This window comes from Apodemus sylvaticus, chromosome 20, assembly GCF_947179515.1.
Source record: "Apodemus sylvaticus chromosome 20, mApoSyl1.1, whole genome shotgun sequence".
Lineage (NCBI taxonomy): Eukaryota > Metazoa > Chordata > Mammalia > Rodentia > Muridae > Apodemus > Apodemus sylvaticus.
This window is the reverse complement of record NC_067491.1, coordinates 22,904,928-22,932,699: the sequence shown is the minus strand read 5'-3', so window position 1 is coordinate 22,932,699 and position 27,772 is coordinate 22,904,928. Positions and strand designations below refer to the sequence as shown.

Here is a 27,772-nt window from a genome sequence, read left to right as displayed (position 1 = left end):
CAATTCTTGCTCTTAGAGCATACGCTATTGGTGTTCTGTTCAGAAACTTTCTCCCTGTACCGATGTCCTCAAGGGTCTTCCCCAGTTTCTTTTCTATTAGCTTGAGAGTGTCTGGCTTTATGTGGAGGTCCTTGATCCATTTGGATTTGAGCTTAGTACAAGGAGACAAGGATGGATCAATTCGCATTCTTCTGCCTGCTGACCTCCAGTTGAACCAGCACCATTTGTTGAAAAGGCTATCTTTTTTCCATTGGATGTTTTCAGCCCCTTTGTCAAGGATCAAGTGGCCATAGGTGTGTGGGTTCATTTCTGGATCTTCAGTCCTGTTCCATTGATCCTCCTGCCTGTCACTGTACCAATACCATGCAGTTTTTAACACTATTGCTCTGTAGTATTGCTTGAGGTCAGGGATACTGATTCCCCCAGACTTTCTTTTGTTGCTGAGAATAGTTTTAGCTATCCTGGGTTTTTTGTTGTTCCAGATGAATTTGATAATTGCTCTTTCTAACTCTGTGAGAAGGGCATTGTGGGAAACCTCGCTCTTCAGTCTTGTGCCTTTAACATCCAGCCAGAGGGACTTGCTGTGGCATGCGAAGAGGAGGAAGACCTGCCACTGATCCCTCCCTGGAGCCGAGGAGGTTCTGTGGACACAGGAGCAGCAGGTCTGAGGAGGGAAGCCGGAGGCGAGCAGGTGCGGGCGATGGTGGAAGGAGCCAGCCTGGTCTATGCGGGCATGAGGCCCCCGCTGACAGAGGGTGAGTTCCTGCAGCCACAGGAATGCGCCAGCCTGAGGATTCCCAAGGACCCACGCAGGGCGACAGCACCTCCCCCTAGCAGCTCCCATTCTTCTGTGAGCTTCAGGATTACTGTTTGCTGTGTGTCAGGGAATAGGGAGAAGGTTGCTCTACTCCAAGCTTGGGCAGTGCTTCGAGCCTTTTCCTTCGTCTTCCTCCTTGTGCATTCTGGACAGCAAACCCACTTCAGACTGTCTAAAGCCTACAAATCCCTTTACCACCATCCCCCAAAAAGTCTCTCTGATGAACATAGACATTGGCAAAAGAAAGAAATTGAAGATTTAGTAAAAGTCAGTGTCCTATTTTTCCAGAAGAGCAATAGGTTACAATCGTGGACTTCAGAGTCGCAGTCTCGGGATTTTGAATCCTGGCCTGCCACATGCTGTCTGAGCTTGGGCAGATACTTAACCTCGATAGCCTGGGTGTCATTTGGAAAATGACAGACCTGCGCCTCAAACTTTAGAAATTATGCATCTGAAGTGTGGCTTGCACTAAAACCCAAGTTGCAGGGGTCAATTTTGTTTGAGGTAGTAATTATGAAATTGACTAATAAACATAAAATTATGTAAAAAAATAGAGTATGTACATTTTTATAGACCGTCCTCATTTATTTTTTTTAAATAAAATTTGGGGATAAAAAGGGACTTAGATTACCTCACAGATGGCAATCTTTCTCTCTGCCTCTCTTTCACACACACACACACACACACACACACACACACACACAGAGTGTGTGTGTACCTCCTGAGCCTTAAGAGTAGGGGTTGTGTTGTAACTGTATTGATGGAGGCCAGGCACCCCATGGTCAGGAGTTCTCTCCATTTGTGGCTCTCTGCAATGGGCTTTAGCTGCTGAATAAGACAAGAGAGCCAATTGTGGGCTCCATCACCATTGTACACAATGAGGAAAAACCAAGACGGAGTTGACAATAAAAGTGTGGAAGGGAAAGGAAAGAAGGAAGAAAGGCAGGCAGGGATGGAGGGAGGGAAGGAGGGAAGGGAGGAGGGGGGACGGAGGGAGGGAGGGAAAGAGGGAAGGAAGGAGGGGGATGGATGGAGGGAGGGAAGGGAGGAGGGGGGGCGGAGGGAGGGAGGGAGGGAGGGAGGGAAGGGAGGAGGGGGGACAGAGGGAGGGAGGGAGGGAAGGGAGGAGGGGGGACGGAGGGAGGGAGGGAAGGGAGGAGGGGGGACAGAGGGAGGGAGGGAGGGAGGGAAGGGAGGAGGGGGGACGGAGGGAGGGAGGGAGGGAGGGAAGGGAGGAGGGGGGACGGAGGGAGGGAGGGAGGGAAGGGAGGAGGGGGACAGAGGGAGGGAGGGAGGGAAGGGAGGAGGGAGATGGAGGGAGGGAGGGAGAATAACAAAAATATTAAGATGGAAAGGAGCAAAAAAAAAAAGAAAAAGAGAACCATAATTAGGTTATAAAAACGCGTTCTTTCTTTCATCCTAAAAAAAATAACAAAATCCTTTATGGATCATATATATGTATGTGTGTATATATATATATATATATATATATATATATATATATATATACACACACCTATATATATAAATGGATAAATAAATGGAATATATATATACATATATATATATATAAAACTTTTGGGGTGTGGCGGTTTCAATAGAAAGGCCCCCATAGACTCATGTGCTTGAATTCCTGGTCTATAAAGTGGCACTATTAGGAGGTGTGGCCTCGTTGGAGGAAGTGTGTCAGCGTGATGCTCAAGCTAGGCCTAACTTGGCATTCATCCCTGCTGCCTGTGGGTCCAGTTGTAGAACTTTCATCTTCTTCTCAGGCACCATGTCTGCCTGATGCCCTCCCTACCTCTTACCATGATGATAATGGACTGAACCTCTGAAGTTGTAAGCCAGCCCCAATGAAATGTTGACCTTTCTAAGAGTTGCTTTGGTCATGGTGTCTCTTCACAGCGATAGAACACTGACTAAGACACTGGGCATTGACCATGTGCTCAGACCCAGGTTAAGTCCTTTTCAATATGTTGACTCACTTAACCTGCAGAATCACCTGACTTTGGGCTAGAGAGATGGCACAGTGGTTAAGAGCACTAGACATCCTTGTAAAGGAGCAGAGCTCAGTTCCCAGCACCTTCTTTCAGTGGTTCAAAACAGCCTGTGCCTCCATGTCCTGGGGCTCTGGTCTCTGAGGGCACTTGCACTCAGCTATGTTCTCTCTCTCTCTCTCTCTCTCTCTCTCTCTCTCTCTCTCTCTTTCTCAGACAGACAGACAAACACACATACATACACACATTCTCCCTCTCTTTCACACACATATCTGCCTTTTAAAAATAAAAGTAAAATCTTAACAACAAAAGAATGACCCTGCCTTGTCTGTCTTGATATCCACCTTATAAGAAGGAAACTGGGGGTGGGGGTGGAGGTAATCTTTCCAAAGCCTCCTTGTGCCAAACAACCTGCAGTCTGGCATATGTCTTGCCCCTATTACCAATACAGTCAGGGATGTAATCAATAGATAGCACTTTAGGGTTCCAGAATTTAGAGATGTTATTGCTTAATCACAATTAGTTCAGAATTAACTTACTTTGCAACTTAATCAATATTTCAACAAGTAATTTTCATCTCAATCAAGACCTCAATGTTTTTTTTTTTTTATTATTCGATATAATTTATTTACATTTCAAATGATTTCCCCTTTTCTAGCCCCCCCAACCTCAATGTTTTGTCAGCTTAACGATTATTTATCAGGGCCGGTGCAATGCCTCCGTGGGCAATAGCACTTGCCACAGTGGCTGGTGACATGAGTCCAATCCCCAGGACCTGTGTGGCGGAAGGCAAGCCCTCTGACCTCCACGTGTGTACTGTGGTGCGTGTGTACCCACCAACCCCCAGATAAAGAAGCGAGCCAGCAGAGGCAGAACTCTAATGTTGTGGTTCATAGAAGAACCTCAAAAGGCTGGCGTTCCTCACACAGGGCGACACACAAACTCCAGTGTGTCACCTCTGCGGGGTCCACCTGCTCTGGTGAGTTTGGTTTCTACTGCTTTTCAATAAAGAGACCTTGAGGGGCCTGGAATTTGGTTTCCAAAGAAGTCTAATTTCCCTGCAGAGGCCTATGTCAGATCTCTACATCAGCTTTCTAATGTTAATAAATAATGATAGTTTTCAAAAGAAGTCATTTGGATCATTGGCCTTAGAGATTAATTGGATAATTAACTTAGGAGTGAGCCTATGAAATATATATACAGTGTGTTATAAATCCTGAGGATTTATGTCCTGGTGTTCACGCTAGGCCTGGAGAGTAGAAACTCGCTGCTGCTCCTTCTGCTTTTTCTTCCTTAAACACAGAGACTAGATCAGGAGTTAGAGCATGTGCTGCTCTGCACAGGGCCCGAGTTCAGTTCTCAGCATTGATGCTGAGTGTCTCACTGATTGCCTGTCATTCAGTTCCAGGTAGATCTGAAGCCTCTGGCCTTCACAGACACCAGGACTTGTTTGCATAGAACTCCTACACAGACACACCCAAACACAGAAAGTAAAAGGTCTTAAAGTCTTTGAAAAAAAAGTATTAAATAGATATCCCAAAGATTATTTGAACTCAATCATAGACATAAATGTGACATGCAATACTATACAGTGCTATAAAGCTTCCCAGAGAAGCCATGGGTGGAAATCTGTGTAGGCAAAATCCATGTGAAACAACTGATACATTAGACTTAAAATTAACTTAAACACTGTGCAGAATCAAAGGCAAGTAACAGATTTAGACAAAATATATATAAAGTGAATGTCTCATAAAGGACTTCTACCAAAAATATACAAAGAACTACTAACTCAGCAAGAAACAGTGCGTATGTGGAGGGTCTCAGCGATTCCTCTCAGAGCCTACGGTTGGCAGCAGGTGCTTTTCCATGCTATCCGATGGGCCCACCACTATACTTTACATAGTCTGTAAAACTGCCAAGGAAACATAATGTGAATAAATGTTTTAATGTTCTAAAACAGGCTTCATGTCTGTATTACAATTTTTTTTTTATTGTGTGAGACAGCGTGCCCTTAAATGGCAAGTTTCTCCTAGGAAGGATAAAATTACAGAACACTGCTTATTTTACATTGTTGTGTCTCTGTCCTCAATATTTTGTAATTTTTCTTTTTTTACTTTAGGAATTCTTTATGGCACAATGACACTGGAACTAGGTGGAACTGTCAATATTACCTGTCAAAAGACTGGATATAGTGCGATACTTGAATTTAAACTAAAGGTTGGTAAAAAAGAAGGATAAAGGGACACCAGTCCACTAGAGCATGTGTCCCGGCAGGCCCTGCCCATCTCTCCATTCCCTCTGCCTTGCTAAAAACTGTTCATTCCATTCCATTCCTAAAGCTAGCCACCAAGGTCTGTTCCCTTATTTGATCAGTATTTCCTCCCAAGGCTGACTACTAAGGTGTAGCCATCAAAGCTCCCTTTGGATCATCTAATTAACATGCCCAATTAAAATTAAACACCTCGTCCTAACACAGGGTTTCCCTTCACAAACTGCCATTTTCCTGTGTGCCACATCTGTCTCCTCCTTGCACAGAGGCAGTGCTTTGTCCCATTTTCGGACAGATACCCCAGCCCCTTCTCCATGTTCCCTTCCCCTTAGCCCTCTGTCCCTCTGGGGAAAACAAATCTTCTTTGTTCTGAGAACTTGGTCTTGGGGGCCCTGAGCTGATAGTTTCCTTTTGTTGGTATTACCTAAGGGGCAGCTGTGCTGTAAATACTGAAGGAAAAAGTTTAGTTGTGAGATAAAAACTAACTAAAAAGCATGATTTATGTCAGTTCAAAGAGAAATCCATCTGAGGACACCTCTGTGAGTATCCTTGGTACAACCTGAGATAAGTTAGCGCCACCATTCCTTTTGTTAATTATAATATTAAAACCTGGTGCCATAGAGGAAATAAGACTGAAGTGACTAAAGTATCTCTGTGAATTACAACACTGCTTTACAGAACCCCAGAAGGTAGATAGGAATGAGACTCTGGTTATGTACAGCAAGACAATTTTATATTAGTTATTATTTCTTTATAAAAATTACTGTGAACTTACATGCTATGGATAACCATGTGCTCGTCACATTTATATGACAAAAATTTGTACGGAGCATATTAGAGATGGCTTGTCTCTTAGAAAATGTTGGGCACCAAGATGTCTTGAAAAATATGAGTGATTGAGAGCAGAACCTTCTAAAGGCTTGCCCCATTATGAGTCTGCAACCTGAAAGGCCGCACTTAGCAGCCACTCACGCGGCCTTTCCGTGTGCCTTCGCTTCTTGATAGCATGGCCACTTGAAGGTTGCTGGAAGTCTTCCTCAGCAGCATGAAGTGTCCAAGTACAAGCCATGGGAGCAAGGTGAGAACTCAGTCGCCTCCATCACTAGACTCAGAAGCCAGATTTACAACATCTCTGCTATCTTCTATTGAAGAGTTACCCACCCACGCAAGCTCAGGGCAGAGGGATAGTTACTGTGCTTCTCAGGAGGTGGCAAGATCTCATTGAAGAAGGTGTAGGGCTGGAGAGGAAATGAGGAGGCACTGTTGAAGCCATCTTTGGAAAATTCCGTCAACAAAACGCAATTTTGAATCCTTTGCACAATGTCAGTTATAATTTTAGTACACCATGTTCAGATAAAAATAGGAGTGATGATGATAGTTGTTGCCCCCACGTTGCTATTTCAGCGACTAGAACCTCTGTTCTACTGAGAAGGTGCTCCGGAGTATTATAGGATGCAGCCCCCTCTCTTGGCCTGTTTTTACATATGTGGTGATGCTAGCTGGGACAGCACAAGCTCCTAGACGATTCTACTTCATGACATATCAAAGCACCAAGCAAGCTTTCTATCTGAGGATACACTTTAGGCAATGTTGTATTTTTCTTCTAATTTTATTTTTTTGGAAAGATTTTTCAAAATTTTTTAATTCTCTCAGTTTTCTGAAGTGTTTCTCTCACTAATGCACTGCCACACCGATAGGAGGTAGTCCTGGAGGTGAGGCAAGCCCAGCTCTGCAGACCGCATCGGTTACTACAGCGGGTCTTTATATTGCACGAGCTTTCTAAGTTATTTAGATTTCAGAGTCTGTTTTAGCTGTATTTTACACAATCATAATTTATCTTTCTTAAAAGTCTCTAACTTAAATTTGAATCAGGATTTCACTGCTTTTACTTTCAAGAGTATGGTAACTATAATTTTTTGAAATGTGGTTATCTACAGTGTATGTAAATATGAACTAAAATGCTCAATACTTTCTTTTTTTAAAGCCATTTCTAGGGAGTAGCGATTACGTTAATCAAATATCAGGGAAACTTAAATTGGGAAAAGAAGTCCTAGCTACTTTGGAAGGCCATTGGGTAAGTATTTTTATATGTTAGCATTATAAAAATAATTTTATCTGATAGAGAAAATGGGCAATCATATTGTAAAAGTAATACTAGTTAAATAAACTTTATCTTAAAAGTGGATATTTTGGCATTCTGTTGCCAGTAATACTTTGTTTTGTATAATGTTTTGTTTCTAACACTTTTAAATGAATAGAAGTAGCTATCAGTTATGGCGCTTACTGTGTACATTATTAAGACTGTAACTCTTATTTATCAATACTTATTAATATTTAGTGGGACTTCATGAAGTAGGCACATAGATACCCATTCATATTCTTCATTTATTTTGTGTGTGTGTGTGTGTGTGTGTGTGTGCATGTATGTATGTAGTATGTATCTGTACGTATGCCATGACACATACATCGAAGTCAGAGGACAACTTACCCAAGTCAGTACTCTGATTCTACAGTGAGGGTTCCAGGGATCAGGCTCAGGGGATGAGAATTGGTGGCAAGCCCCTTCCCAGCTGAGCCACCCTTCTGACACATAGAAGATGTCTCCATTTGGAAAGGGAGGGCAGTAGAGCTCAGAGCACCTGAAGAGTTAGCATGAGGTAAGCAGTGAGCTGAGGACGGAGCTCTGGGGCTCTGGCTGGACACAGCCTCCCACTCAGAGGTATTTCCTGTGTAGGGGACAGGAAGGTTCAGGAATATATAACAATAATGGATTTGATTTACTTCTCTGCCAACCTAGATTCATATTTATATAATTTCTTACAAGGAACTTAAGTGACTGAAATGGATTGTGGTATGTTTTTAGATGTATTTCCACTTAGTATATGTTCTTCTTTATTATAATAAACAAGAAAAAAAAAGCAGGTGAAAAATGAAGCTAGGTTTAAGGACTCAGCCAATGGCTATATAGTTTCTGCAAAATTGCTTTTAAAATTCTGCCTCTGCGATCGATCTAGCATTGGAAGGGAATATAAGGACAGAGAAAAAGGAGAGAGGTGATTGGAGAAGGGATGGAGAGAAGAAGGTTTATGGGACATATGGGGAGGGGGGATCCGGGAAAAGGGAGATCATTTGGAATGTAAACAAAGAATATAGAAAATAAAAATATTAAAAAAAAATTCTGCCTCTGTGTGTGTGTGTGCGTGTGCGTGCGTGCACGCATACATGCATGCATACATGCGTGTGTGGTCAGTTCTTTCCTTTCACCAATTGGGTCTCAGGAATGGGTCATCAGGCTTGGTGGCAAATGCCTTTACCCATACTGCTATCTTCCTGGTCCCTGCAAAATGTTTTAATTGACTTCTATGTGAGTATTATTTAGAATATTGGTAAAGCCATCTTTGTCACTTTATTTTATTTTGAGGCGGGGTCTCACTCTGTAGCCCTGGCTGATATGAAACTCAGAGATCTGCCTGCCTCTGCCTTCTGGAAGCTGGGATTAAAGACAGATGTCACCACATCTTGACAAATAGTTGTTCTAAAAACATAGTGTCTAAGACTGTGTTCAGTTTTTAATGCAATGAAGGACTGTCAGACATTTTTCAGTAATTTGATTTCCTACATTGCGCACAGCATCTCACGGACTGAAAACTGTGCTCTTCTTTGACAGTTCAGATGTAGATCTTGAGGCTTTGCCTGTAATATTTGAAATTTGTTAAGTAAAACTTATAAACTCTTATGAACTTTCTACGTAGCCAACCTATTTTTATACAAATGCAAAGAGTTTGGGATTTTGAGAAATGTACTAGTTAACATTTGTTTTAGGATATTTTTTAGTAGAATTCATCAGCAGGAAGAATTTGTTAAGTGTATTACTATACTGTGTGGTCCTCTTCTAAATAAAAATAAACTCTATTAACATTTAATTCCTTTAAATATAGGATAGTGAAGTTTTCATTAATGACAAAAAAACTGATAACTCAGAGATTTTCTGGAATCCAACTCCTGACATTAAACAGTGGAGATTGATAAGGCACACTGTAAAGTTTGAAGAACAGGATGATTTTGAATCAGAGAAGTAAGTACACCATTTTTAGCTAACTTCATGTAAATTAAGGAGTATTTTGAGTTGCATATAGTGTAGTCACACCATATTCTGTCTGCTGTATTGCTAACGTGAAGCTTCACACACCTTCTTGTTTCTCTGTAGCTCAGAGCTAATGTCCTCCTGTTTCTCTCTTTCACTCCAGTGCTTTAATTCTTGTTCTCAGCTTCTGCCTGGCATCTGCCTTCTAATCTGGCTTAGGTCCGGGAGCTGAGGGGAGGAGTCTGCGTTGTTCTGGCCTCTGAAACCAGCCACACCACTTGATGGCCTGGCTTCTAAAGGATTTAAAGGAGTTGGCACTACCATGGATTATGTTATAAGTCATGAAGTTCTCTCTAGAACTCTCAGACTTGGACAAAGTCACTGTTTGTATTCCTTGTTAAGAGTTCTGTGTGAATGTTGCGTTAGTGATCATGTGATAGCTGTGAGTCCTTACCCTGTGGTCCTGCTTCCATGACTCAAGTCTACATGTACTTTATTTTCTACATAAAATCTAGGTTGTCAGCACTGGAGAAAGTGTATGCATCCGGTTTTAAATTCTCCTTCTGGTGTAACAGTCCATGATGCTCCCTGTCCCGAGGGACATGCAACCAACACATACATCCATTTTTGATATGTGTTTATGATTCAATATTTATTTTTTAATAAGGAGTTATATCCAGAGCAAAGAGGCCTTAATTTGCCGTATAGCTGAGATTAACTATGAACTATTATTACTGATCTTCTTGTCTCTACTTCCCAGTATTGGGACAATACTTGGCCAGCTTACATAGTTTAAGCATGAGACAATAAGCCTTAGAAAAAGAAACCCTTTTTTTTCTGCCAGCTAAGTAGAATATGTAACAAATTTCAAAGCCTCTTTCAGTTTCTGACATGATCCCTCTCAGACAGATAAGACTTAGGTGTTATACTTTTACTTAGCTGATGAAAGAAGCTAATTTTTAATCAGAGAAATCATTTTCTCCTGCTGTTTTTTGTTAAATTAGTGGTTCTCAACAGTAATGGTGTATGTAAATCTAGAAAGCATTTAAAAAGTCTATTCTTTGGCCTGTTCCTAGAGACTGAATTTAAAAGTTCTCTGATAAATCCTGCATCCAAGATTTTTTGGTGGATCATCCTGAGGCCTAGGACTCCAAATGAGTGTGTGTCAGGATTGTCTAAGGAGCTACTTAAAAATGTGGAGGACTTTGGGACTTCCTTCTCTATATTCCTGTCAGCCTCGGACAACAGTTTTCACTGTGTGAAACTGTTAGGAACACATGTAATTGATTTCTCTTGCAAAAAGAGCTTAGTAAGTGTTCCTGGTTAAGGTCTTGGCTTTAGTTTCTAAGCATATGAGCATAAGCATTGTTAAAGTCCACATGAGCAGTGTTTACTTTCAACAAAAAATAAAAATCTGTATATATTTCATTTTCTGGTTGCTTTTTAAAAATATCATTTTTACATGTATATTAGACTCTGGCAACGTGTGACAAAAGCTATAAATGCCAAAGACCAAACAGAAGCTACTCAAGAAAAGTATGTTTTGGAAGAAGCTCAAAGACAAGCTGCCAGAGAGCGAAAAACAAAAAATGAAGAGTGGGTTTGTAAGTTATTTGAACTTGACCCACTCACAGGAGAATGGCACTATAAGTTTTCAGAGTAAGTAATTTAAACGTTTATTTAAAAAAAATAACTTAATTGCCTTTATTTCTAGTATATTTACTATCAACCTATGAATGAGTGTGAAATTGTATTTTTATAGATTTACATTTCTATGTGTATTGTCTGATTTACATTTCTATGTGTATTGTCTGATTTACATTTCTATGTGTATTGGTGTATGCCATGTGCCTGTGTTGGGTCCCCAAACTGGAGTTGTGATGGTTGTGAGCCACTGTGTGGTCGGCTGGAGTTGCGATGGTTGTGAGCCACTGTGTGGTTGGCTGGAGTTGCGATGGTTGTGAGCCACTGTGTGGATGCAGGGAATGAACTCAGGTTCTCTGCAAGAGAGGTGACTGCTCCTAACCACTGAGTTACCTCTGCATCCCATAAAGTGGAATTTTGTTTTTGTATTTATTTATTTATTTTTATTTATTTTTATTTATCTATCTATCTATCTATCTATCTATCTATCTATTTATTTATTTATTTATTTGTTTATTTATTTATTTATTTATTTATTTGAGATAGCTCTGGCTGTCTGGAACTCAATTTATAGACCAGGCTGAGCTTGATCTCAGTCTTCCCAATACTGAGATTAAAGGGGTGTATCATTACACCTAGCTTCATAGTGTGAGATTTTAAGCTGGATGTTGTAGTATTATTTTATGCTTAAGGATATAGTCTTCCAAATAAGAATCAGAAGATTGGATACAGAAAATATTAAAATTAGAACAGCATTTGCAATTACATAATGGAATCTAATAAGAAACTAAGTTCTACAGCTATGTAATTCTTTTTCTTATTTAGTACCCGGCCATGTGACCCACTTAATGATATGATACAATTTGAAAAAGATGGAGTTATCCAGACCAAAGTGAAGCATCGCACTCCAATGGTATGTAACATAAAAACAGCTCGATCCTATAGGCTTACAATTTGCTAAAATCTTTAGTATCCTTGGCAATCAGGTTTAAATTTTAAAATTTTAGGTAAGTAAAATGACATAACAGGAGCTCTTAACACCCCAAAGAAACCTTAAAAAAAAAAAAAGCAAAACTACCAGAACTCTCCAAATATTCAAATATTTGAGCAACTAAGGGAATAAAGAACCAAGAAAAGGCTTCAAAGCATTGTAGGGTGCCTGCCTCATCTTCCTGAGCACAGCTACAGTCTTGTGAGGTCTGTGTTCCACCATAAGTCCCTGAATCCAGAAAGGGCAAAGTAGACGGCATGTGCGCGTGCACACACGCGCATACACACACACACACACACACACACACACACACACACATCAGGATGCCTGCTGCCTCGAGGGCACGTGTGGATGCCCTCATTCCTGAGGGCTCAAAAAGAAGATGTTATACAAAGGGATCAAACACAGCAAGAGCTGAAAGGTAAATAACGGGGCACTCGCCAGAGGAAACTCCCAATAGATTTAAGTAGGTACCAGACAGACTCGGGTACATAGAGGATGAGCTCAGACTGTTGAAAGCCGCAAACCAAGACAGAGAACAAACAAAAGCAGGGCCTGAAGGCAGCAGGAAAGAACTTGTCATGGAATGTTTCATAGACAATACTAAAGAGTTCTAAAAATATCCAGACAGCTTTAATGAATCCAGCAACATCGCAGAACCCTGCCCCACAAATAACGTTTGTATTTCTATATAGTGAGGAATTTCAAAAGGAAATTAAGAAAGCAGTTCAGTTTATAATAGCATCCAGAAGAGTAAAATTCCTAGTAATAAACAGAACAAAGATGTGGAAGGCTTGCCCAGTGAGAATTGTGATGTGTTGCTCTAGAACATTGATAAGACAGGAGGAAATGAAAAGATAGAGTATTTTTTTGTGCTGAAAGAGTTTACAGTATTACAATACAGCGCTAACCCAAAACAGTCTGTGGAAGTGGGAAAGCTGATGCCCAGAGTCTTATGCAGTCGAGAAGGCCCTTGCAGAGCTAAAATAATCTCACAGTAGTCAAAGCAGACATTTTGATAGAAGGATAGAGTTAGCATATAGGCCACTGGACTAAAACTGAGTCTAGCTGTAAACCCGTACGTTACTTAGCAGTTAAGAACAGTCTCCATTCTTCCAGAGGACCTGGGCTCCACTCCACGCACCCACACGGCGGCTCCAGCCGGCTATACCTGTGGTTCCAGGGTCTGCACCTTCTTCTGGCCTTCGGTAAACATGGCTCAGGCACACACTCGTACATATAAAAATGAAAGAAATTTTCAAAAAAGTTTTAAAAATTATTTTTGGCAATGATTTCTCCCACTCCTTGGACAAAGACTAGTCTCTTAAACAAATGGTACTGAGGTAAATCTACCTGCCTTGTAATATACAAAAAGTAACATAGACTAGATCTATACATAAAATGAGAGTTAAGACTGTACAATTCATAGAAAACAGTGTAAGTCATCATGACTTTATGTTTGGAAATAGATTGTAAATAAGATACTTAAAAACACAAATAACAACAACCAAAACATTAAATTGTTGGGGATGGAGAGCTTGCCCAGCTGTTAGAAACACAGCGTGACATATGTTCTGCTCTCAGCACCTACGTAGCAACTCCCAACCATTCATAACTCCCATTTCAGGGGATCCAGTGTCCCCATGTGGCCTCTTCTAGCATCAGGCACACATGTGGTGTGTTCCAGACCTGCAGGCAGAACATACACACACACACACACACACACACACACACACACACACAGCAAACCTTATACATTATTAAACATCAGACAATGCCATGAAGAAGGCAAAGAGACAAGATACAGAATCAAAGGATGCTAATCATTTATCTAAGAGTGTTTAAATACCCAAACTTAAAGAATCCCTGAATTTTCAAAAAGACAACCTGGATTTTTAAAAAGGCAAATAACTACATTAAACATTTCTCCAAATAAGACACAAATGGCCAAAACAAAACAACACATAAAAATGTTTAATATTAGTATATGAAATGTAACTCAAAAGCATTCTTAGTTTATTTCCCACTTACTATGTAAAAAAAAAAAGAAAAAGAAAATACAAGTGTTGGTGAAGGAATGGAAACCAGAGCCCCATGTGCATTTCCTATAGGAACATAAAATTTGCAGCCATTGGGGGAAAATAGTTTAGCGGTTCCTCAAAAAATAACACAAAATTACCTCGTGGCCCAGCTTTTCTGCTCCAAAAAGAAACCACAGAGACCTGCCTGTCTATGCCTCTCTAGTGCTGAGATTAAAGGTGTAACTGTTTAAATCATATTCCGCTGACATGGTAGAGACACATGAGCTGTGCTCTTCCTTCCAAATAGACTATTGCTAACCCCATTTGTCATTGAGAACCTGAATATTTCAAGTAGGATAGTCTGAATCCACAACTGCCTTCTTAGTATACATTATAAGGTGTGTTCTTTTTAAACATATATAAAGTTTCTAAAGAATAACTAAGGATACTTTTGTTAGAATGTTGAAGTGTCATATGAAGTTAAAGATGAGTGACCGTTGAGATGAATGACCGTTGACTTCCTGTATCTCTAAGCATGCACAGTCCCTTACCTTTGATTTATTTCTTCTCTTGATTTTGGTTTTAAGTTTGGGACTGGTGATCACAATTTCAAACCTATTAATTACTACTTTATAGTTTATTATTCCTAGCTAATGTTTAATCCACATCTGAGTCTTGTGCCTGCACATAGATGTTCTTAGTAAGGTTAGGTGTACTGTGAAAAGTATAATTTCAGTTTACTGTAAGCTGCTTTCTGCTTTACCCAAATGACCTAACATCATCCAGTGGGTATGTTCAGCACTGAGAGCAGCGTGGGAATGTGTTCTCCAGCACTGCTGTAGCAGACACTGGCAATGCCCTGGGACAGGTTCACAGCTGGCTGTTTGTGTCTGTACAGACTTAAAGGTGAAGAGCATGCGAACCGACCGCGTGCATCAGTGAAGAAAGGGGTATTGTGTGTATACAGGTCAGGACTGGGACGGAAGTTACTTCACAGAGTTCTTCGTTTTAGTCTCAGTACCCACTTGAAATCAGTGAGGAGGGTTGCTTTCTGAACGCAGCGTGTCTTGTTAAATGTCCTTAGATTGTTTGCTCTCTCATTCCCTTTTTTTTTTCTTTTTTCTTTTTTTGGTTTTTGGAGACAGGGTTTCTCTGTGTAGTCCTGGCTGTCCTGGAACTTACTCTGTAGACCAGGCTGGCCTTGAACTCAGAAATCCACCTGCCTCTGCCTCCCAAGTGCTGGGATTACAGGCCTGCGCCGCTGCCGCCGCCGCCGCCGCCGCCCAGCTGCGCTCTCATTCCTAAGCATGGCACCTGTCGACAGTTTTGACAGTTGCACGGCAAGTGTACAGGCTAGAATTCCAGGTCATAGGGAAAATTCACATAATAAATATGTTATTTCAGGTTAGTGTTCCAAAAATGAAACATAAACCAACAAGGCAACAGAAGAAAGTGGTAAAAGGCTATTCTTCCCCAGAACCCGACATCCAGGATTCATCTGGAAGTGAAGGTAGGATATTTATCAGAGACTGGTCACTGGGAGTAATTTTAAGGAAATCTTTTACTCTGGTGTTAGGTATATGTAAGTGGTTTTCACATTAACTCGAGGATTACGAGTTTCTGTGGAAAGAGGAAGGGGGTATGAATACTGATTGGGTGCTGGATGAGCAATCATCAGCTTAGAAACACTAGGGGAAAGGGTGGAGGTGGAGAAAGGGAAAGCCAGCAGACGCACCGTGCGTACTGCACACAGCTCCTCCTCTGCGTGCCGGGGATGGTGATGACCGAGTTCAAGAAGCATCGACAAAGTTTTGAGTCACTCCACGTTTCAAAAGAGTTTCTTATTCCTAAATTAGCTAGTAGTATTTGGAAGTCACTGACAGATGAGACTATAAATATGGAAAAGTCATGGACAACTAGATTAAATAGTGTCTTGACCAAGTCAGATATGGTGTGAACTGTCTTCAGCTATATTGAGATGCAGTTAAGAAGGGATTAAAGTAACATCTTGGACATTGTGGGAAACTGAAAAAAGTGTGTTCAATCTAGTAAGCTGGGGCCTGATTTACTTGCAGGGCTAACACTAGAGGGGTAGGCGAGGCCATTAGACGATCCGTGAAGAGGGCGCTCCGTCCAGGTGGGGAGGGAGGGTTCTTGATGAGTTCCTAGACTCTCCAGTGCCTGCGACCTGAGGCTTGGGGCACGGGGTGTGTGATGGCAGAAAGAGACCACTGCAGTGTCACTGTCCAACAGAGGAGGCGGGAGCCAGCTTGTCCTTGCAATGAGTTAGCCTGTGCAAGGTCGGGGAGCCTGGACGATGGGTGTGTGGGGTGTGTATATGTTGGATGGACAGATATGTCTAACTCTTCACCTGCCTCTCTTATCAGTGCCACTGTATTACCTGTAATGTGTCTGCTAATATTTATTGCCCACTTGATGCCTTACAACAGTGGAACTGGGGCAATCGTATGATCCTTAGTTTAGAACAAGAAACCTTGAGAAAAGGGTACAAGCACAGTTGGAAAGGAACTGAAATAACAGCAGTGGTGAAGGGAAAGGAGCTCAGAGCGCTGCGCTCTTCAGCTCTAGGCCAGCGGGCCAGGGGAAGACAATATCTTCCCCAAAGTAAATCAGATTTGTAGACGGTATTTATTTTTGTTTCATGTGCATTGGTGTTTTGCCTGCATGTATGTCTGTGTGAGGCTTTCTGATCCCCTGGGAATGAAGTTACAGACAGCCGCGAGCCGCCATCTAAGTGCTGGGAAATAGACGACAGCCAGTGCTCTTAGCCACCGAGCCATCCCCCAGCCCTAGTAATCCAGATGTTAAGTAGATTGTTTTAGTAAATTGAAAAAATAAAACTAATTACACAAATTAATTTTCAACTACTCTATTCAGTGTTATAGTTTTGATTTGATATGTTTAATATTTAAAAATGCAGAATTATAGTTAGGTTATATTTAGTCAGTGGGCCATCCAAACAAACCAATGCCTAGAAAAATTGTTATTACACAAGCCATTAAACTATAGATTGTGACTACAACTTCATTCAGAATGTCTTTTAGATCAATCTGTAAAACCAAGTGCACGAAGAAAGAAGGGGGTAGACCTGGGAGACATTCAGAGTTCCATTGAGTCTATACGACAAACCCAGGAAGAGATTCAAAGGTAATGCTTCTGACGGTGGGGCGTCCATCATGAGTCCCGAGGACTCAAGCCCTGGTTACAGGGAATCACCACACTCTACGTTTTTATGACTTCACCTCTATTCCCTGAATCCTCAGACATAAAGATTCCTCCCACACTGAACGACTAGCAGAAGGATAGTCATGAGGGTTTTCTCTCTCTGAGGTAGAATGCTCTATTGCTAAAGGCATGCTGGGAATGTGGCTGGGTAGATGTGAAGGAGGAGTTGTTTCTGAGAAAGCTGACAGACTTACTTGCTCCTGCGATCCCCTCTGTGTGTGGCTAATATGCGATGGCACTGTGCCATTTCTTAACTGAAATACATGCATAGCAGAATAGTCACTACCCTGAGACACATGCCATTCTATCATCTAGCACCCAACAGTTCCTTTTTTTTTTTTTTTTTTTTTTTTTTGGCCTTTTGGCTTTTTTTAGAGACAGGGTTTCTCTGTGTAGCCCTGGCTGTCCTGGAACTCACTCTGTAGACCAGGCTGGCCTCTCGAACTCAGAAATCCGCCTGCCTCTGCCTCCCAAGTGCTGGGATTAGAGGTGTGCGCCACCACCGCCTGGCCACATCTAAGTTTCTAACACTTAATTATGGGCCTGGAGGAAAGAAGTTCATGCTCCGGTCCCTGACAGAGACTAGCTGTGTGAGTGTTCACATGTTTAGTATTAAGCCTTCATGCCTTTCCTCACAGCACTGGGGAGGCGCAGACAGGCAAATCTGCCTGGTCTATATAGAGCATTCCAGGGAGTTGTGGCAGGTGGAGTGGGGTGGGGCACTCTAAAAAAAGACAGAAAAGGAAGAACTCGGCCTGTCCACTAGGTTACTTTCCAGGGTCACTTTTTTCGTAATGTTTCTGACTATTCCCCGTGCTCTGAACGCAAGCTTGCCTCACTGCCACTCTTCCTTCTGAGCCCTGACGAACTGCCCTTGTCTGTGCTGTTGGTCCCACTGGATGGCATGTGCGCCCTGAGTATACGAGACCTAAGTGATGCTCACATTCTATAATTTAAGTATATGTATAAACCTACTCGGTTACTTTTGCTGCCTTTTTTTCATAGCACATTTCAAAAAAAAAAAAAAGAAAGAAAGAAAGAAAAAAGTCATGGCAATTCACTCAGCAGCTCCTTTTTAATTCTATAAGTAAATTCACATTTTGTAGCATAAAAAAGGCTGTTGAATATTTTTCAGTTTGACCGTGTTAAAAAATATGTTCCATTATTTTTTTCCTAAAGAATTTGGAATTTTTAACTCTGCTCTAGTTGTACAATTAAAGATAAAAGAACTTAACTAAAGAACAAATGTTCTTCTTAAAACCACTCTTGTAATAGAAAAGATAGTTATATTTTATTATGTATTATTTATATTTATGCAATTTATGCTATATAAATTTATATTTATACAATATGTAATTAAAAATAGAAGAAATATTTCTGCATCATTACACTCTGTGTTTGGTGTGGGATCTTAAAAGTAATGTGCTTGACTCAGTGTACTTAAAGCGTCCTAACCTGAAGCCCAGCAGGTCTTGGTCTCAGGACAGTAGTTGATTGAGCTAGTTACTTTAGGTAATATAATAGGCACTTTGTGACAGTAAAGTAGCAAATTTATATAATAATGATGTTTTATGATAACATTTCTAAAAAATAATTGTATTGTTGTTTATTTTGCAGAAATATTATGACTCTTCGAAATCATTTGCTTTCAAGTACACCTGCTACGGATTATTTTCTGCAACAGAAAGACTACTTCGTCATTTTCCTTCTGATTTTGCTTCAAGTCATAATAAACTTTATATTTAAGTAGAAGTTCTCAACAGTTGACTCAATGAACTAGAAAGATTAGATGTGACCTGGGACCAGTGTTCAAATTGGCTTGCTCTTTACTAAAGCATCACAATATTTCTGAATCAAACAAACAAAACTAGGAGATAAATGTAGAAATGTCTGCCTACTTCTCCCATCTGTTATCCTTAACCCGGGACAAGAGCTGCTGTGTGTGGTTATTACAGTCAGCTGGATGTTAAGTGCCAGAACACTTAGATGAGACGGTGCCTACATGCGAGTCTAGGAACCCCACATGTGCATATGCTGTGTCTGCAGTGCGCTGTGAAGTGTTCTGATACCAGTGTTCACAACAAAGATGCCATCACTCCTATAAATACATCTGTGCTCAACTATTGTCTTCAGAAGACCGGCATATAACTTTCATTAGGGAATTACAATGGGAAATGATAGATAATAGACATATTATGAATAATTGAACACATTATACTGTTAAAACCATCTCCAAGTTACCTAGCTCCGTTTGTCTTCTTAGATACACCAAGAAAAAATATATGGGTGATCAGAATTAATATATTGTAAGGGACAAGTAGAAAATTTTTAAGAGTTTACATAAAATTTTCTAACCCCTAGCATTTAATGTTACAGATATAGGTGAATACATAGTTATATGTATATATATCTCACTATTAAAGACTAGTAAGCAGCTACATGGATCTATATGTTACAGTCCCGCCTTAAGCACTTGCTGAAAAGGAATGGTCAGAGGTGTTTGTATAGGTTATGTGAAATCCTGATGATTTGTTGTTTTCTTTATGAAAAACATTTTAGCTTTCATTTAGACACAAGAGTGCTCCAGGAAAATGTAATATCCTACTTCAGAAGTCAGAAAAGGTGGTAAGAAAAGACTGTAGTGGCCTTTGTTTTAAGATATTAAAATCAATTTGCTTAAATGTGCAATAAGTTGAGCATTGGAGAATATCAAGTTATGAAGTTTATCATGTCCTTCCATCGTCCTGGGGCCAGCCACAGTTCTGTACGAGTCTTTCTGTTCCGGCTCAGGCAAATTGTGTTCCTAAGAGGTTTTGCCTATTTATTCAGTTTAATAGTGTGTTTTTTACATAAATATTTATTATTGTCAAAAACACTTCTTTAAAAAGTAGTTACATCTTGAAACGTCATAAAATGTAGATTCTTCAAACTACAGGTTTTAGAAGGGTTTATTGAGTGGCCGCATCTGCCTTCAACTAAGGAGACCAAGATACAGGTACAGCTGCTTACCTCCGCTGAGACGGCAGCTGCGCCGCGGAGACGGGAAGCCCCTTCTGTCTAACAGATAGAAGCATCCTTAGGTTCCTATGAAAAGCCATTTCCAACGTCCTGTTAGCAAAACAATGCTGTATTTCATATGAAAATATTTTAAACTTTTAACAGCATAAGTAAGATGTACCTGTATCCAGTATTTCATTATGGAGGTTTGGGTTATATTTCATATTTGTCAATATATTGTTTGTATTCATATTCTACTACCAATATTATGCTCAACTGCCTATTCATTAATGTGATATTTTGTAAATATTGTACAACTTGATCTTTATATGATTTTAAATTACTATTAATTTATATTATATATAACTTGATTGGTTGATCACTAAAAGTCGTTTCATTGTTAAACCCTGAAATGTTAAATTGTCAGCCTTTGGGCTCTTTCTTAATCCTTTGTGTTGTTTGTGATCTGAACAGTGCTTCATTTGTATTGATATCCAAGACTGGAAAGGTAATTGTTTTTGTTTTTCTAATTTCACTTTAGAGCTATGTTAATGGATCCTTACCCAAGGAGTCAGAAACCAGTGAGCAGGGTGACTGTTTCTTGTACACTAAAAGCTCGTCATGTGCAATCAGATGCTTCTCTGATGCTTTTAGTTGTATGAGTTTCTTTCCGTGAACTGAACACAAAACTCAGGAATTGGTGGATTCATTTGTAAGTCCTTTAACAACATATAATTGAAGTTGAGTTTAGCCAGTGTGTGACTGATCTCAAACATCTGATCTAAGGGTTAACTTTCTTCATAAATGGATTCCTACTGTGTGGGTGACTGACTAACTGTTCCAAACTTGCTGAACACTCATTGTGGTGTCTAGGGTTTGTGACCATGACCCGTTTGTTTCATCTATTCAAAACTTCATTTTCTCACATAAAATTTTAGATAATCATAATTATTGACAAAATTGTTAAATGTCTGTAGTTGTCTGCCATTTAGTGAGATATTGCTGGCTAAGAAAAGATAGTAATAGGTATATGAGGTGTTAGTATGCTACGGCAATAGGTATTTAACTAGTAATTCCTATCGCTACTGTTTTTTAGTATGACTTAGAAAGAGGCAGTGGTAATCTTTGTCACAGCTCAGTCGACAACTTTGTTACATTGAAAAGTTGGCCTTGTGAGATACAATCCTCATTTGATATTTCATGCTTTTGTGCCTTTAAGGAAATATTTTTGTTATTTTTTGTTTCAGAACCATAACGTGTTCCAAGTGTTTCTAAGCTTATTTGTCATGAAAGGGTCATTTGTCTGTGTCACTTGATTTCCTTTTATATAGCTGAAGAATACGTAAACAGTAGTGCTGTACTTTTATAAGGGTTTGTGTAGCTAACTATTTCAAATATATTCATACTCAGACATCAGTGAAGTGAACTTGTCAGATTGTTCTGAGTATTGTAAACAGTGCCTTTTTGATGGAATTCACACTGTTTTTTGGGTGTCAACTTGTGCCATATTCAACGAATTTTGTGGAAGGCAGTTTTAACTTTTTGAAGAATATCTTCACCAAAATTTTAAAAAACAAATATATAAAACTTCATCTTTGTTCAGTGTTTAGCATTTCTAGTAAGCAGTAAATAGTTTGGTTTTGCTTATTTTTTGTCTTATTACAGGTATGATGGCATAGATGAGACTGTAGCCTATTTTGAATTATGTTAAATATAAATAAAGAAAATGTTCATGTTTATATCCAATTTTCCGACTTGACCCAGTGGGAGGAACCTTTCATAATTCAATAAGTTTACATTTCAATTTCTTTCTTATTTGACTAAATATAAAAAGAGATTCTTTAAAATGTATAACCTGCCACCACTGCATAATTTGATTTCATTTTGTTATGTATTGTGTGGGTTTAGTATATCCAATTTTTGTTACAATTAAAGTACTATTTTGTTACAGTTTTTAATTGAAGATGGACTGTTAACATTGTACAGGACCAGTGTCTTATTAATAAGATTAACATATTTAGTGAGAGCCACAGGAAAACCTTGACAAAAATGAATGTTACTATACTTTATGAAGTATTTAGAAAAATCAGCCTCTTTATTTATCATAAAATTATTTTAATATCATAATATTGAAATTCTTTATTTGAAAAAAATGCCATGAACCATTTGAATGATGAGCCACAGAGGCTCAGTTGAACTTATTTCCACTTTTGGCATGTTAAATATACATTTACATGTTAAATATACATTTACTTTTAAATACTTCAGTTAATGGGTTTATAAAGTCAAGCACTAGCACTGGTCAGTTTTGTATGATAGAAATGTGTTGTCACCTGCAGTGTAAATATAGCACACTGTAGAATTCTCTTAAGGTGCATAGTAAATGTATAGATAGTCATGGGCGATTTTGTAATGTATACATTTCTAATCTATTATTCCTAACCTGTTATGTTTGCAGAGAGAAAAGAATTTTTCTAATGACCTGTAAAATTATGTTAACTTCTACAAGTAGGTATTCTAAATAAACTTTTTTAAAAGAGCAATCTGTGATCCAGTGACTCTTGATATAATGTATTAATGCATAATATACTGTTAATCTTATTTATTTTCTGTGTGTGTGTGTGTGTGAGAGAGAGGGGGGGGTACAGGGCTTGAACAGGTTGACAGGAATTTTGACAATCTCTAATGTATGTTTTACTTGATGCTTTATATTCTTTTTTAAAAATAAGTGGAAATTATAAATCATACATTAAAAATGAGGCTTAGCATATCTAAATGACCCCCGAAACTACACAGTAAGAATAAAGGCAGTCATTTTCAGATAAAAAGCCTTCTGAATCATGACTACAGAGTGCACTTCAGTAGAACCTTGATTGTACTGTTTAAATGTCTGAAATAACCCATTATTTCAGTCTAAAAATAATGAATGCAATGGGGGGGGGGACAGTATCATTAAACACTGAAATGCTGCCCCCCAAGTCATTTATTACTGAGGAGCCCATATTGAGTTATTGAGTAAACCTCTGATAAGCTCCGGGAAAGTTTTACTCCTTTCCTCCTCCTTCCTCCCCATTCTAACTTGCCCCTCAGAGTCTACTTGCTTCTAGAAATAATGGCAGCGCGGAGTAAGGAAACAGCTGTCAATGTTAAACATCATTAAGTAGCTACAGGATCACTTTCCTGCTAACTTTGACAGGTTTGTTCTGCATTCATCTCTTGTGGGTATAACAGCCCAAGATCCACCAAAAGAATTTTGTGAGTAAATGACAAATACTTGATAGAACTTCGGGTTAGAAACTAAAACCTTTCTAGCGTGTCCACCTCGAAACTTTAAGAGTTTTTTTTGTTTATTTGTTTTGTTTCTATTTTCCTGTATGTTGCTCCAATTTGTTGTTTGTTTGTTTGTTTTTAAATGAGGAAAGCAGGGACTACAGATGGTCCCTGTATGTAACGGATGACTGAAAAAAGCACCTCAGCTATGAATCCAGGGCTCATGAGCTCCCTGACGCCTGTGTTTTAATACATGAAACCTTTCTGCTTTGGGATTGTATGCAGTACACGAGGTTTCTGTGTTGAATCGTACATAGTAGATTGATCATCTATGTGAATAAAGGGCAAACACCTACTTCTTCTAAAGTGGTTAAAGTAAGTGGAGTTTCTAACCTGAACGCAGACATGGTAGCACACCTCCACCCCAGCGGAAGACACAAGCCTAGACATGATGACCTCCAAGCTCTCCGTGACTATTCTGCATCCTAAAACCGTTAGCAGGAAGGCAAGGAGAGCAAAGAGACAGCAGGAGCTCTAGAGAAGCCTGAGATGGGGGCGGTACCCACGCCCCTCACCCGAGCCCTTCCCTTGCAAAGTCCTACAGTGGCCAGGGACGCCTGCGGGCTTGAGTCAGGAAAATAGGGACGTCCCAGGACCACTCGGGGCTCCGCCCACGGCTGGCGGGCTCCGCCCCTACTGCAAGCACTGGGCTCTTCCGCCAAGCGACTCGCGGGCTAATCTATGCTCACCGTGCTACTGGACTTCCGCCTTTCTCCCCGCCTTTTCCGTTTCCTCCCTCCTGCGGTCCATACCTAACGGAAGCGTTTCCGCGGTTCTGCGTCCATGGCGTCCCAGGGGTCCGTGACGGCGGCCTTGCGGGTGGCCGAGGTGCTGGAAGACATCGCGAACCGCTGCGTGGGGCCCGAGGGCGGCCAGGTGTTGTGTACGAAGGCCACCGGCGAGGTGCTGCTTAGCAGGGATGGAGGCTGCCTCCTGGAGGCGCTGCACTTAGAGCATCCCTTAGCCAGGTACCTCGGTGCTCCTGCCCGCCACTAGGCGCGCAGTTCCCTCAACCGCCTATGGGGTCCTGAGGCTTGGATAAAACCAGTGTAGACGTCGGGTCAGAGAGCCTCAACACACTTCTCACTCTTTTCCCATCCCTGGGATCTTAGAATAAAGAAGTTAAAAATAAAGAAAAAAATAAAACTAAGGCTGTATGCCTGTAGCTATGAAAATATGGGGTTAACTTGGCACCAACACAGAAAATCTGAGTTATTTTTTTTCCCCTTCCTATACAGGATGATAGTGGCGTGTGTTTCCAGTCACCTTAAAAAATCAGGAGATGGTGCTAAAACGTTTATTATTTTTCTTTGCCATTTACTCAGAGGACTTCATGCAATCGGAGAAAAAGAAAAAGATTCATTCTCTTCTGAAAGTATTCAGAGCCATGAAAGGCATTGGAAAAACTGTGGTCAGTGGAAATCTATTTCCCAGGCTCTGCTAACATTTCAGACACAAACACTAGGTTGTATTGTAGACCAAAACTTAAGCAGGCACTACCTGTCTGTCTTTTCTTCATCTGCTGAAGGAAAAACACTGTGTAGGCGCTCTCTGGAGTTGCTCCTGGAAGCATACTTTTGTGGAAGAGTGGGAAGAAACAATCACAGATTCATTTCACAGTTGATGTGTGACTACGTTTTCAAGTGTATGGCTTGTGAAAGTGGGGTTGAGGTATTTGAGTTGTTGGACAACTGTTTTGTAGAGTTGAGTGTTGGCGTGACAGGCCTGCCTGTTTCAGATTCTAGAATTGTGGATGGCCTTGTGCTTCCCAGAGACTTTTCTGTGTACTGCCCAGCAGATGGTGACATTAGGATGGTGATAGTAACAGAAATCCTCCAGCCTCTGTTTTCATCGTCTGGCTCGGAGTTTGTTCTCAGTTCAGAAACCCAGTTTCAGGCATCTCAGCGCTGGATCATGGACAGGACAAAAACAGTCATGAACTACTTGCGTAGTCAGAATGTCAAACTGCTCCTGTCCAGCGTAAAGCAACCCGACCTTGTTACTTACTGTGCAAGACTAAATAGCATATCAGTTGTAGAGTGCTTATCATCTGAAGAGATTTCCCTGGTCCACAGGATCACTGGTCTTTCTCCTTGTGTCCTACCAGAAGTCGCTTCACAGTGTGAAATGTCTGACAGTACTTTGGTGAAGTTTTGTAAACCCCTCATCCTTAGATCCAAGAGGTATGCTCATCTTGGCTTGATCAGCACATGCTCATTTATACCTCACTGCGTGGTCCTTTGTGGACCGGTTCTGGGCCTTGTTCAACAGCATGAGAGAGCTTTTCATGGAGCCTTTAAGATGCTTCGGCAGCTGTTTACAGACCTTGATCTAAATTACATCATACAAACCAAAGAGCAGTGTGACTCAAGTCTTCTTGCTTATGACAATAGCAGAGAGAGTAATCACTCGCCAGAAACTGATAAGCATCAGGACATAGTAGCAAAGAACAAAAATATATTGGAAACTCAAACACATCTAGAGGTATATTCAAGTTTGGGGGCTTCAGATATAAACTTGATAAGAGGTGAGCTGAGGTCAGCACACAGGGAACCAGCAATAGAGCCATGCCAAACAGATGAAGTACTGAAGTGCTTGTCTCCAGAAGACAGCAGGATGTTAACTGAGAGTGATTCCACTGGAAACCCTACAGCAAACGACACTAGAGCAGAAATTTCTTTCAAACATTTACTGGTCACAGATAATCCTGGAAAGGGGTCCACGTCACCAGTGATACCCAAGTCACTCCACACCTGCACTTCCCAGGGTCATTGGTCGTCAGCTGTGCCAGCAGGCAGTGTTCTGCCAGTGGGTGGGACTTTTGAGATTTTGATGCATTACTACCTTCTCAGATATGCCCAACAATGCCAACAGTCAGATGAAACTGTCATCAGCACGTTAATAGCTAATGCTCTTTTAGGCATCCCTAAAATCCTTTGTAAGCCTAAGAAGGGAAAGGACAGTTTCCCTCACATACACATTCGGCCTCTCCACGCACCTCAAGCCAGTCAACCAATGGTAAGTGATCAGTCAGGCTTTGAGTCAGTAGCTGGTAAGTACCAATTACTAACTTCAGTTCTTCAGTGTTTGATGAAAATATTAACCATTGATTTAATAATCAATGTCAAGAGACAGCCTCAGAAAACTGGTGACCAAGAATCAGATGATGAACTCTAACACCCAGTTTTTTTGTTGTTTTAAGATTTATTATAAATAAGTACACTATAGCTGTCCTCAGATACCCCAGAAGAGGGCACCAGATCTCATTATGGATGGTTGTGAGCCACCATGTGGTTGCTGGGATTTGAACTCAGGACCTTCGGAAGAACAGTCAGTGCTCTTAACTGCTGAGCCATCAGTTTTTTTGTTGCTCAAACTTTCAGTCTGGGGGCAGGGTGATGGCTCGGTGGGCAACAGCATTTAATGCCAAACCTGACTACCTGTGGTCCACACCCAAGGTGGAAGGAATGGATGAAGTCCTGAGTCATGTCCTCTGTTCTATACACACGTTCGCAAACAAATACTAAATGTTAGGAAAAAACTGGATTCAGCTCAAGCTAAATATTAAAACAGGCTCTGGCTAACTGAAGTCAGCCCAGTCTTAAGAACATCAGTCCACCAGGCCATGCAGACACAGATCATCAGCTCTGTGGAAGAAAGCCTGACTAAATATGTCTCCTTCCTGTCTCAGGTCTGCACTAGTCTGGGTCTAAGGGGGCTTGTCTCTATATTTCCCTTTTCTGTATCTTTTCCCACTTCATTTCCTTGAACTTTATGTCACAGAGTCATGTAATCTCCCGACTTGAACAAGGTCTTCACATGCCATCTTACATTGTTTGTGAACATGAATATAAAATGTATTTTATTTAAGATATTTTCTGTAGGCCAAATATGTAAAGCAGTAAATAAAAGTCAAATTATCTTTGTAAAAAGTATATAAATTGTTTTTCTTTCGGGGTGTCATTTGGTTCGTTTCTGTTTCTATTGAGAAAATTTGGTTGGAGACTGGGGAGATGGTTCAGCAGGTAAACCATTTGCCACCCAATTCAGGCAACCTGAATTCCAAGGAGAGAAACAACTCCACAAAGCCGTTCTCTGGGCTCCACACCTACTCTGTGGCACTAGGCTCCTACGTGCACACAGTAAATAAATCCAAAATCTGCAACTTTGAATACCTGTTCAAAAATAGGAGTATTCATTGTGAACTCTCCTTTGATAATTAGAAGCTAATTCCAGAAAAGATAAGGAATTTGTTCTTTTCATTTTCTCCTGGTTCCTAAGTCTTATAAGGATTCCCTGTATTTGCTAGTTTTTCTTTATTTCACTGATTTGCCAGATTTCAGTAGCAACAAATAATTTGACAGTTACTTCTAGTG

The 27,772-nt window shown here is 40.5% G+C and overlaps 4 protein-coding genes across 29 annotated transcripts in view; all 4 read left to right on the top strand.

Annotated features, from left to right (window-relative positions):
• Osbpl8 (oxysterol binding protein like 8) overlaps window positions 1–18,821 on the top strand; it is a 209,546-nt gene extending 190,725 nt beyond the window's left edge. For 11 of the 26 annotated variants that reach the window (XM_052164856.1, XM_052164854.1, XM_052164841.1 and 8 more), the window contains 2 exons: window positions 16,877–16,991; window positions 18,687–18,821. In XM_052164856.1, the coding sequence (XP_052020816.1) occupies window positions 16,877–16,991; window positions 18,687–18,819 (248 nt within the window). In that variant the 3' untranslated portion in view covers window positions 18,820–18,821. Of the gene's footprint in view, window positions 1–4,933; window positions 5,032–7,067; window positions 7,158–9,021; window positions 9,159–10,640; window positions 10,827–11,636; window positions 11,725–15,227; window positions 15,334–16,876; window positions 16,992–18,686 lie in introns of all 26 variants that reach the window. The other 15 variants (XM_052164844.1, XM_052164838.1, XM_052164842.1 and 12 more) reach the window with 9 other exon arrangements.
• LOC127670432 (Bardet-Biedl syndrome 10 protein homolog) overlaps window positions 1–27,167 on the top strand; it is a 73,372-nt gene extending 46,205 nt beyond the window's left edge. The window contains exon 3 of the transcript XR_007974577.1: window positions 27,088–27,167. The gene's annotated coding sequence lies outside the window, so the exon portion shown is untranslated. The remainder of the gene's footprint in view (window positions 1–27,087) is intronic.
• The window catches only part of LOC127670431 (Bardet-Biedl syndrome 10 protein homolog), a 38,226-nt gene extending 11,059 nt beyond the window's left edge, over window positions 1–27,167 (top strand). Inside the window, exon 3 of the transcript XR_007974576.1 lies at window positions 27,088–27,167. The gene's annotated coding sequence lies outside the window, so the exon portion shown is untranslated. The remainder of the gene's footprint in view (window positions 1–27,087) is intronic.
• Bbs10 (Bardet-Biedl syndrome 10) lies at window positions 24,134–26,855 on the top strand. Its single transcript, XM_052164858.1, has 2 exons — window positions 24,134–24,364; window positions 24,635–26,855. Exons 1-2 carry the CDS (start codon window positions 24,180–24,182, stop codon window positions 26,571–26,573), a joined length of 2,124 nt encoding a protein of 707 aa, XP_052020818.1. The 5' UTR covers window positions 24,134–24,179; the 3' UTR covers window positions 26,574–26,855.
• Window positions 27,168–27,772: the final 605 nt, after the last annotated feature.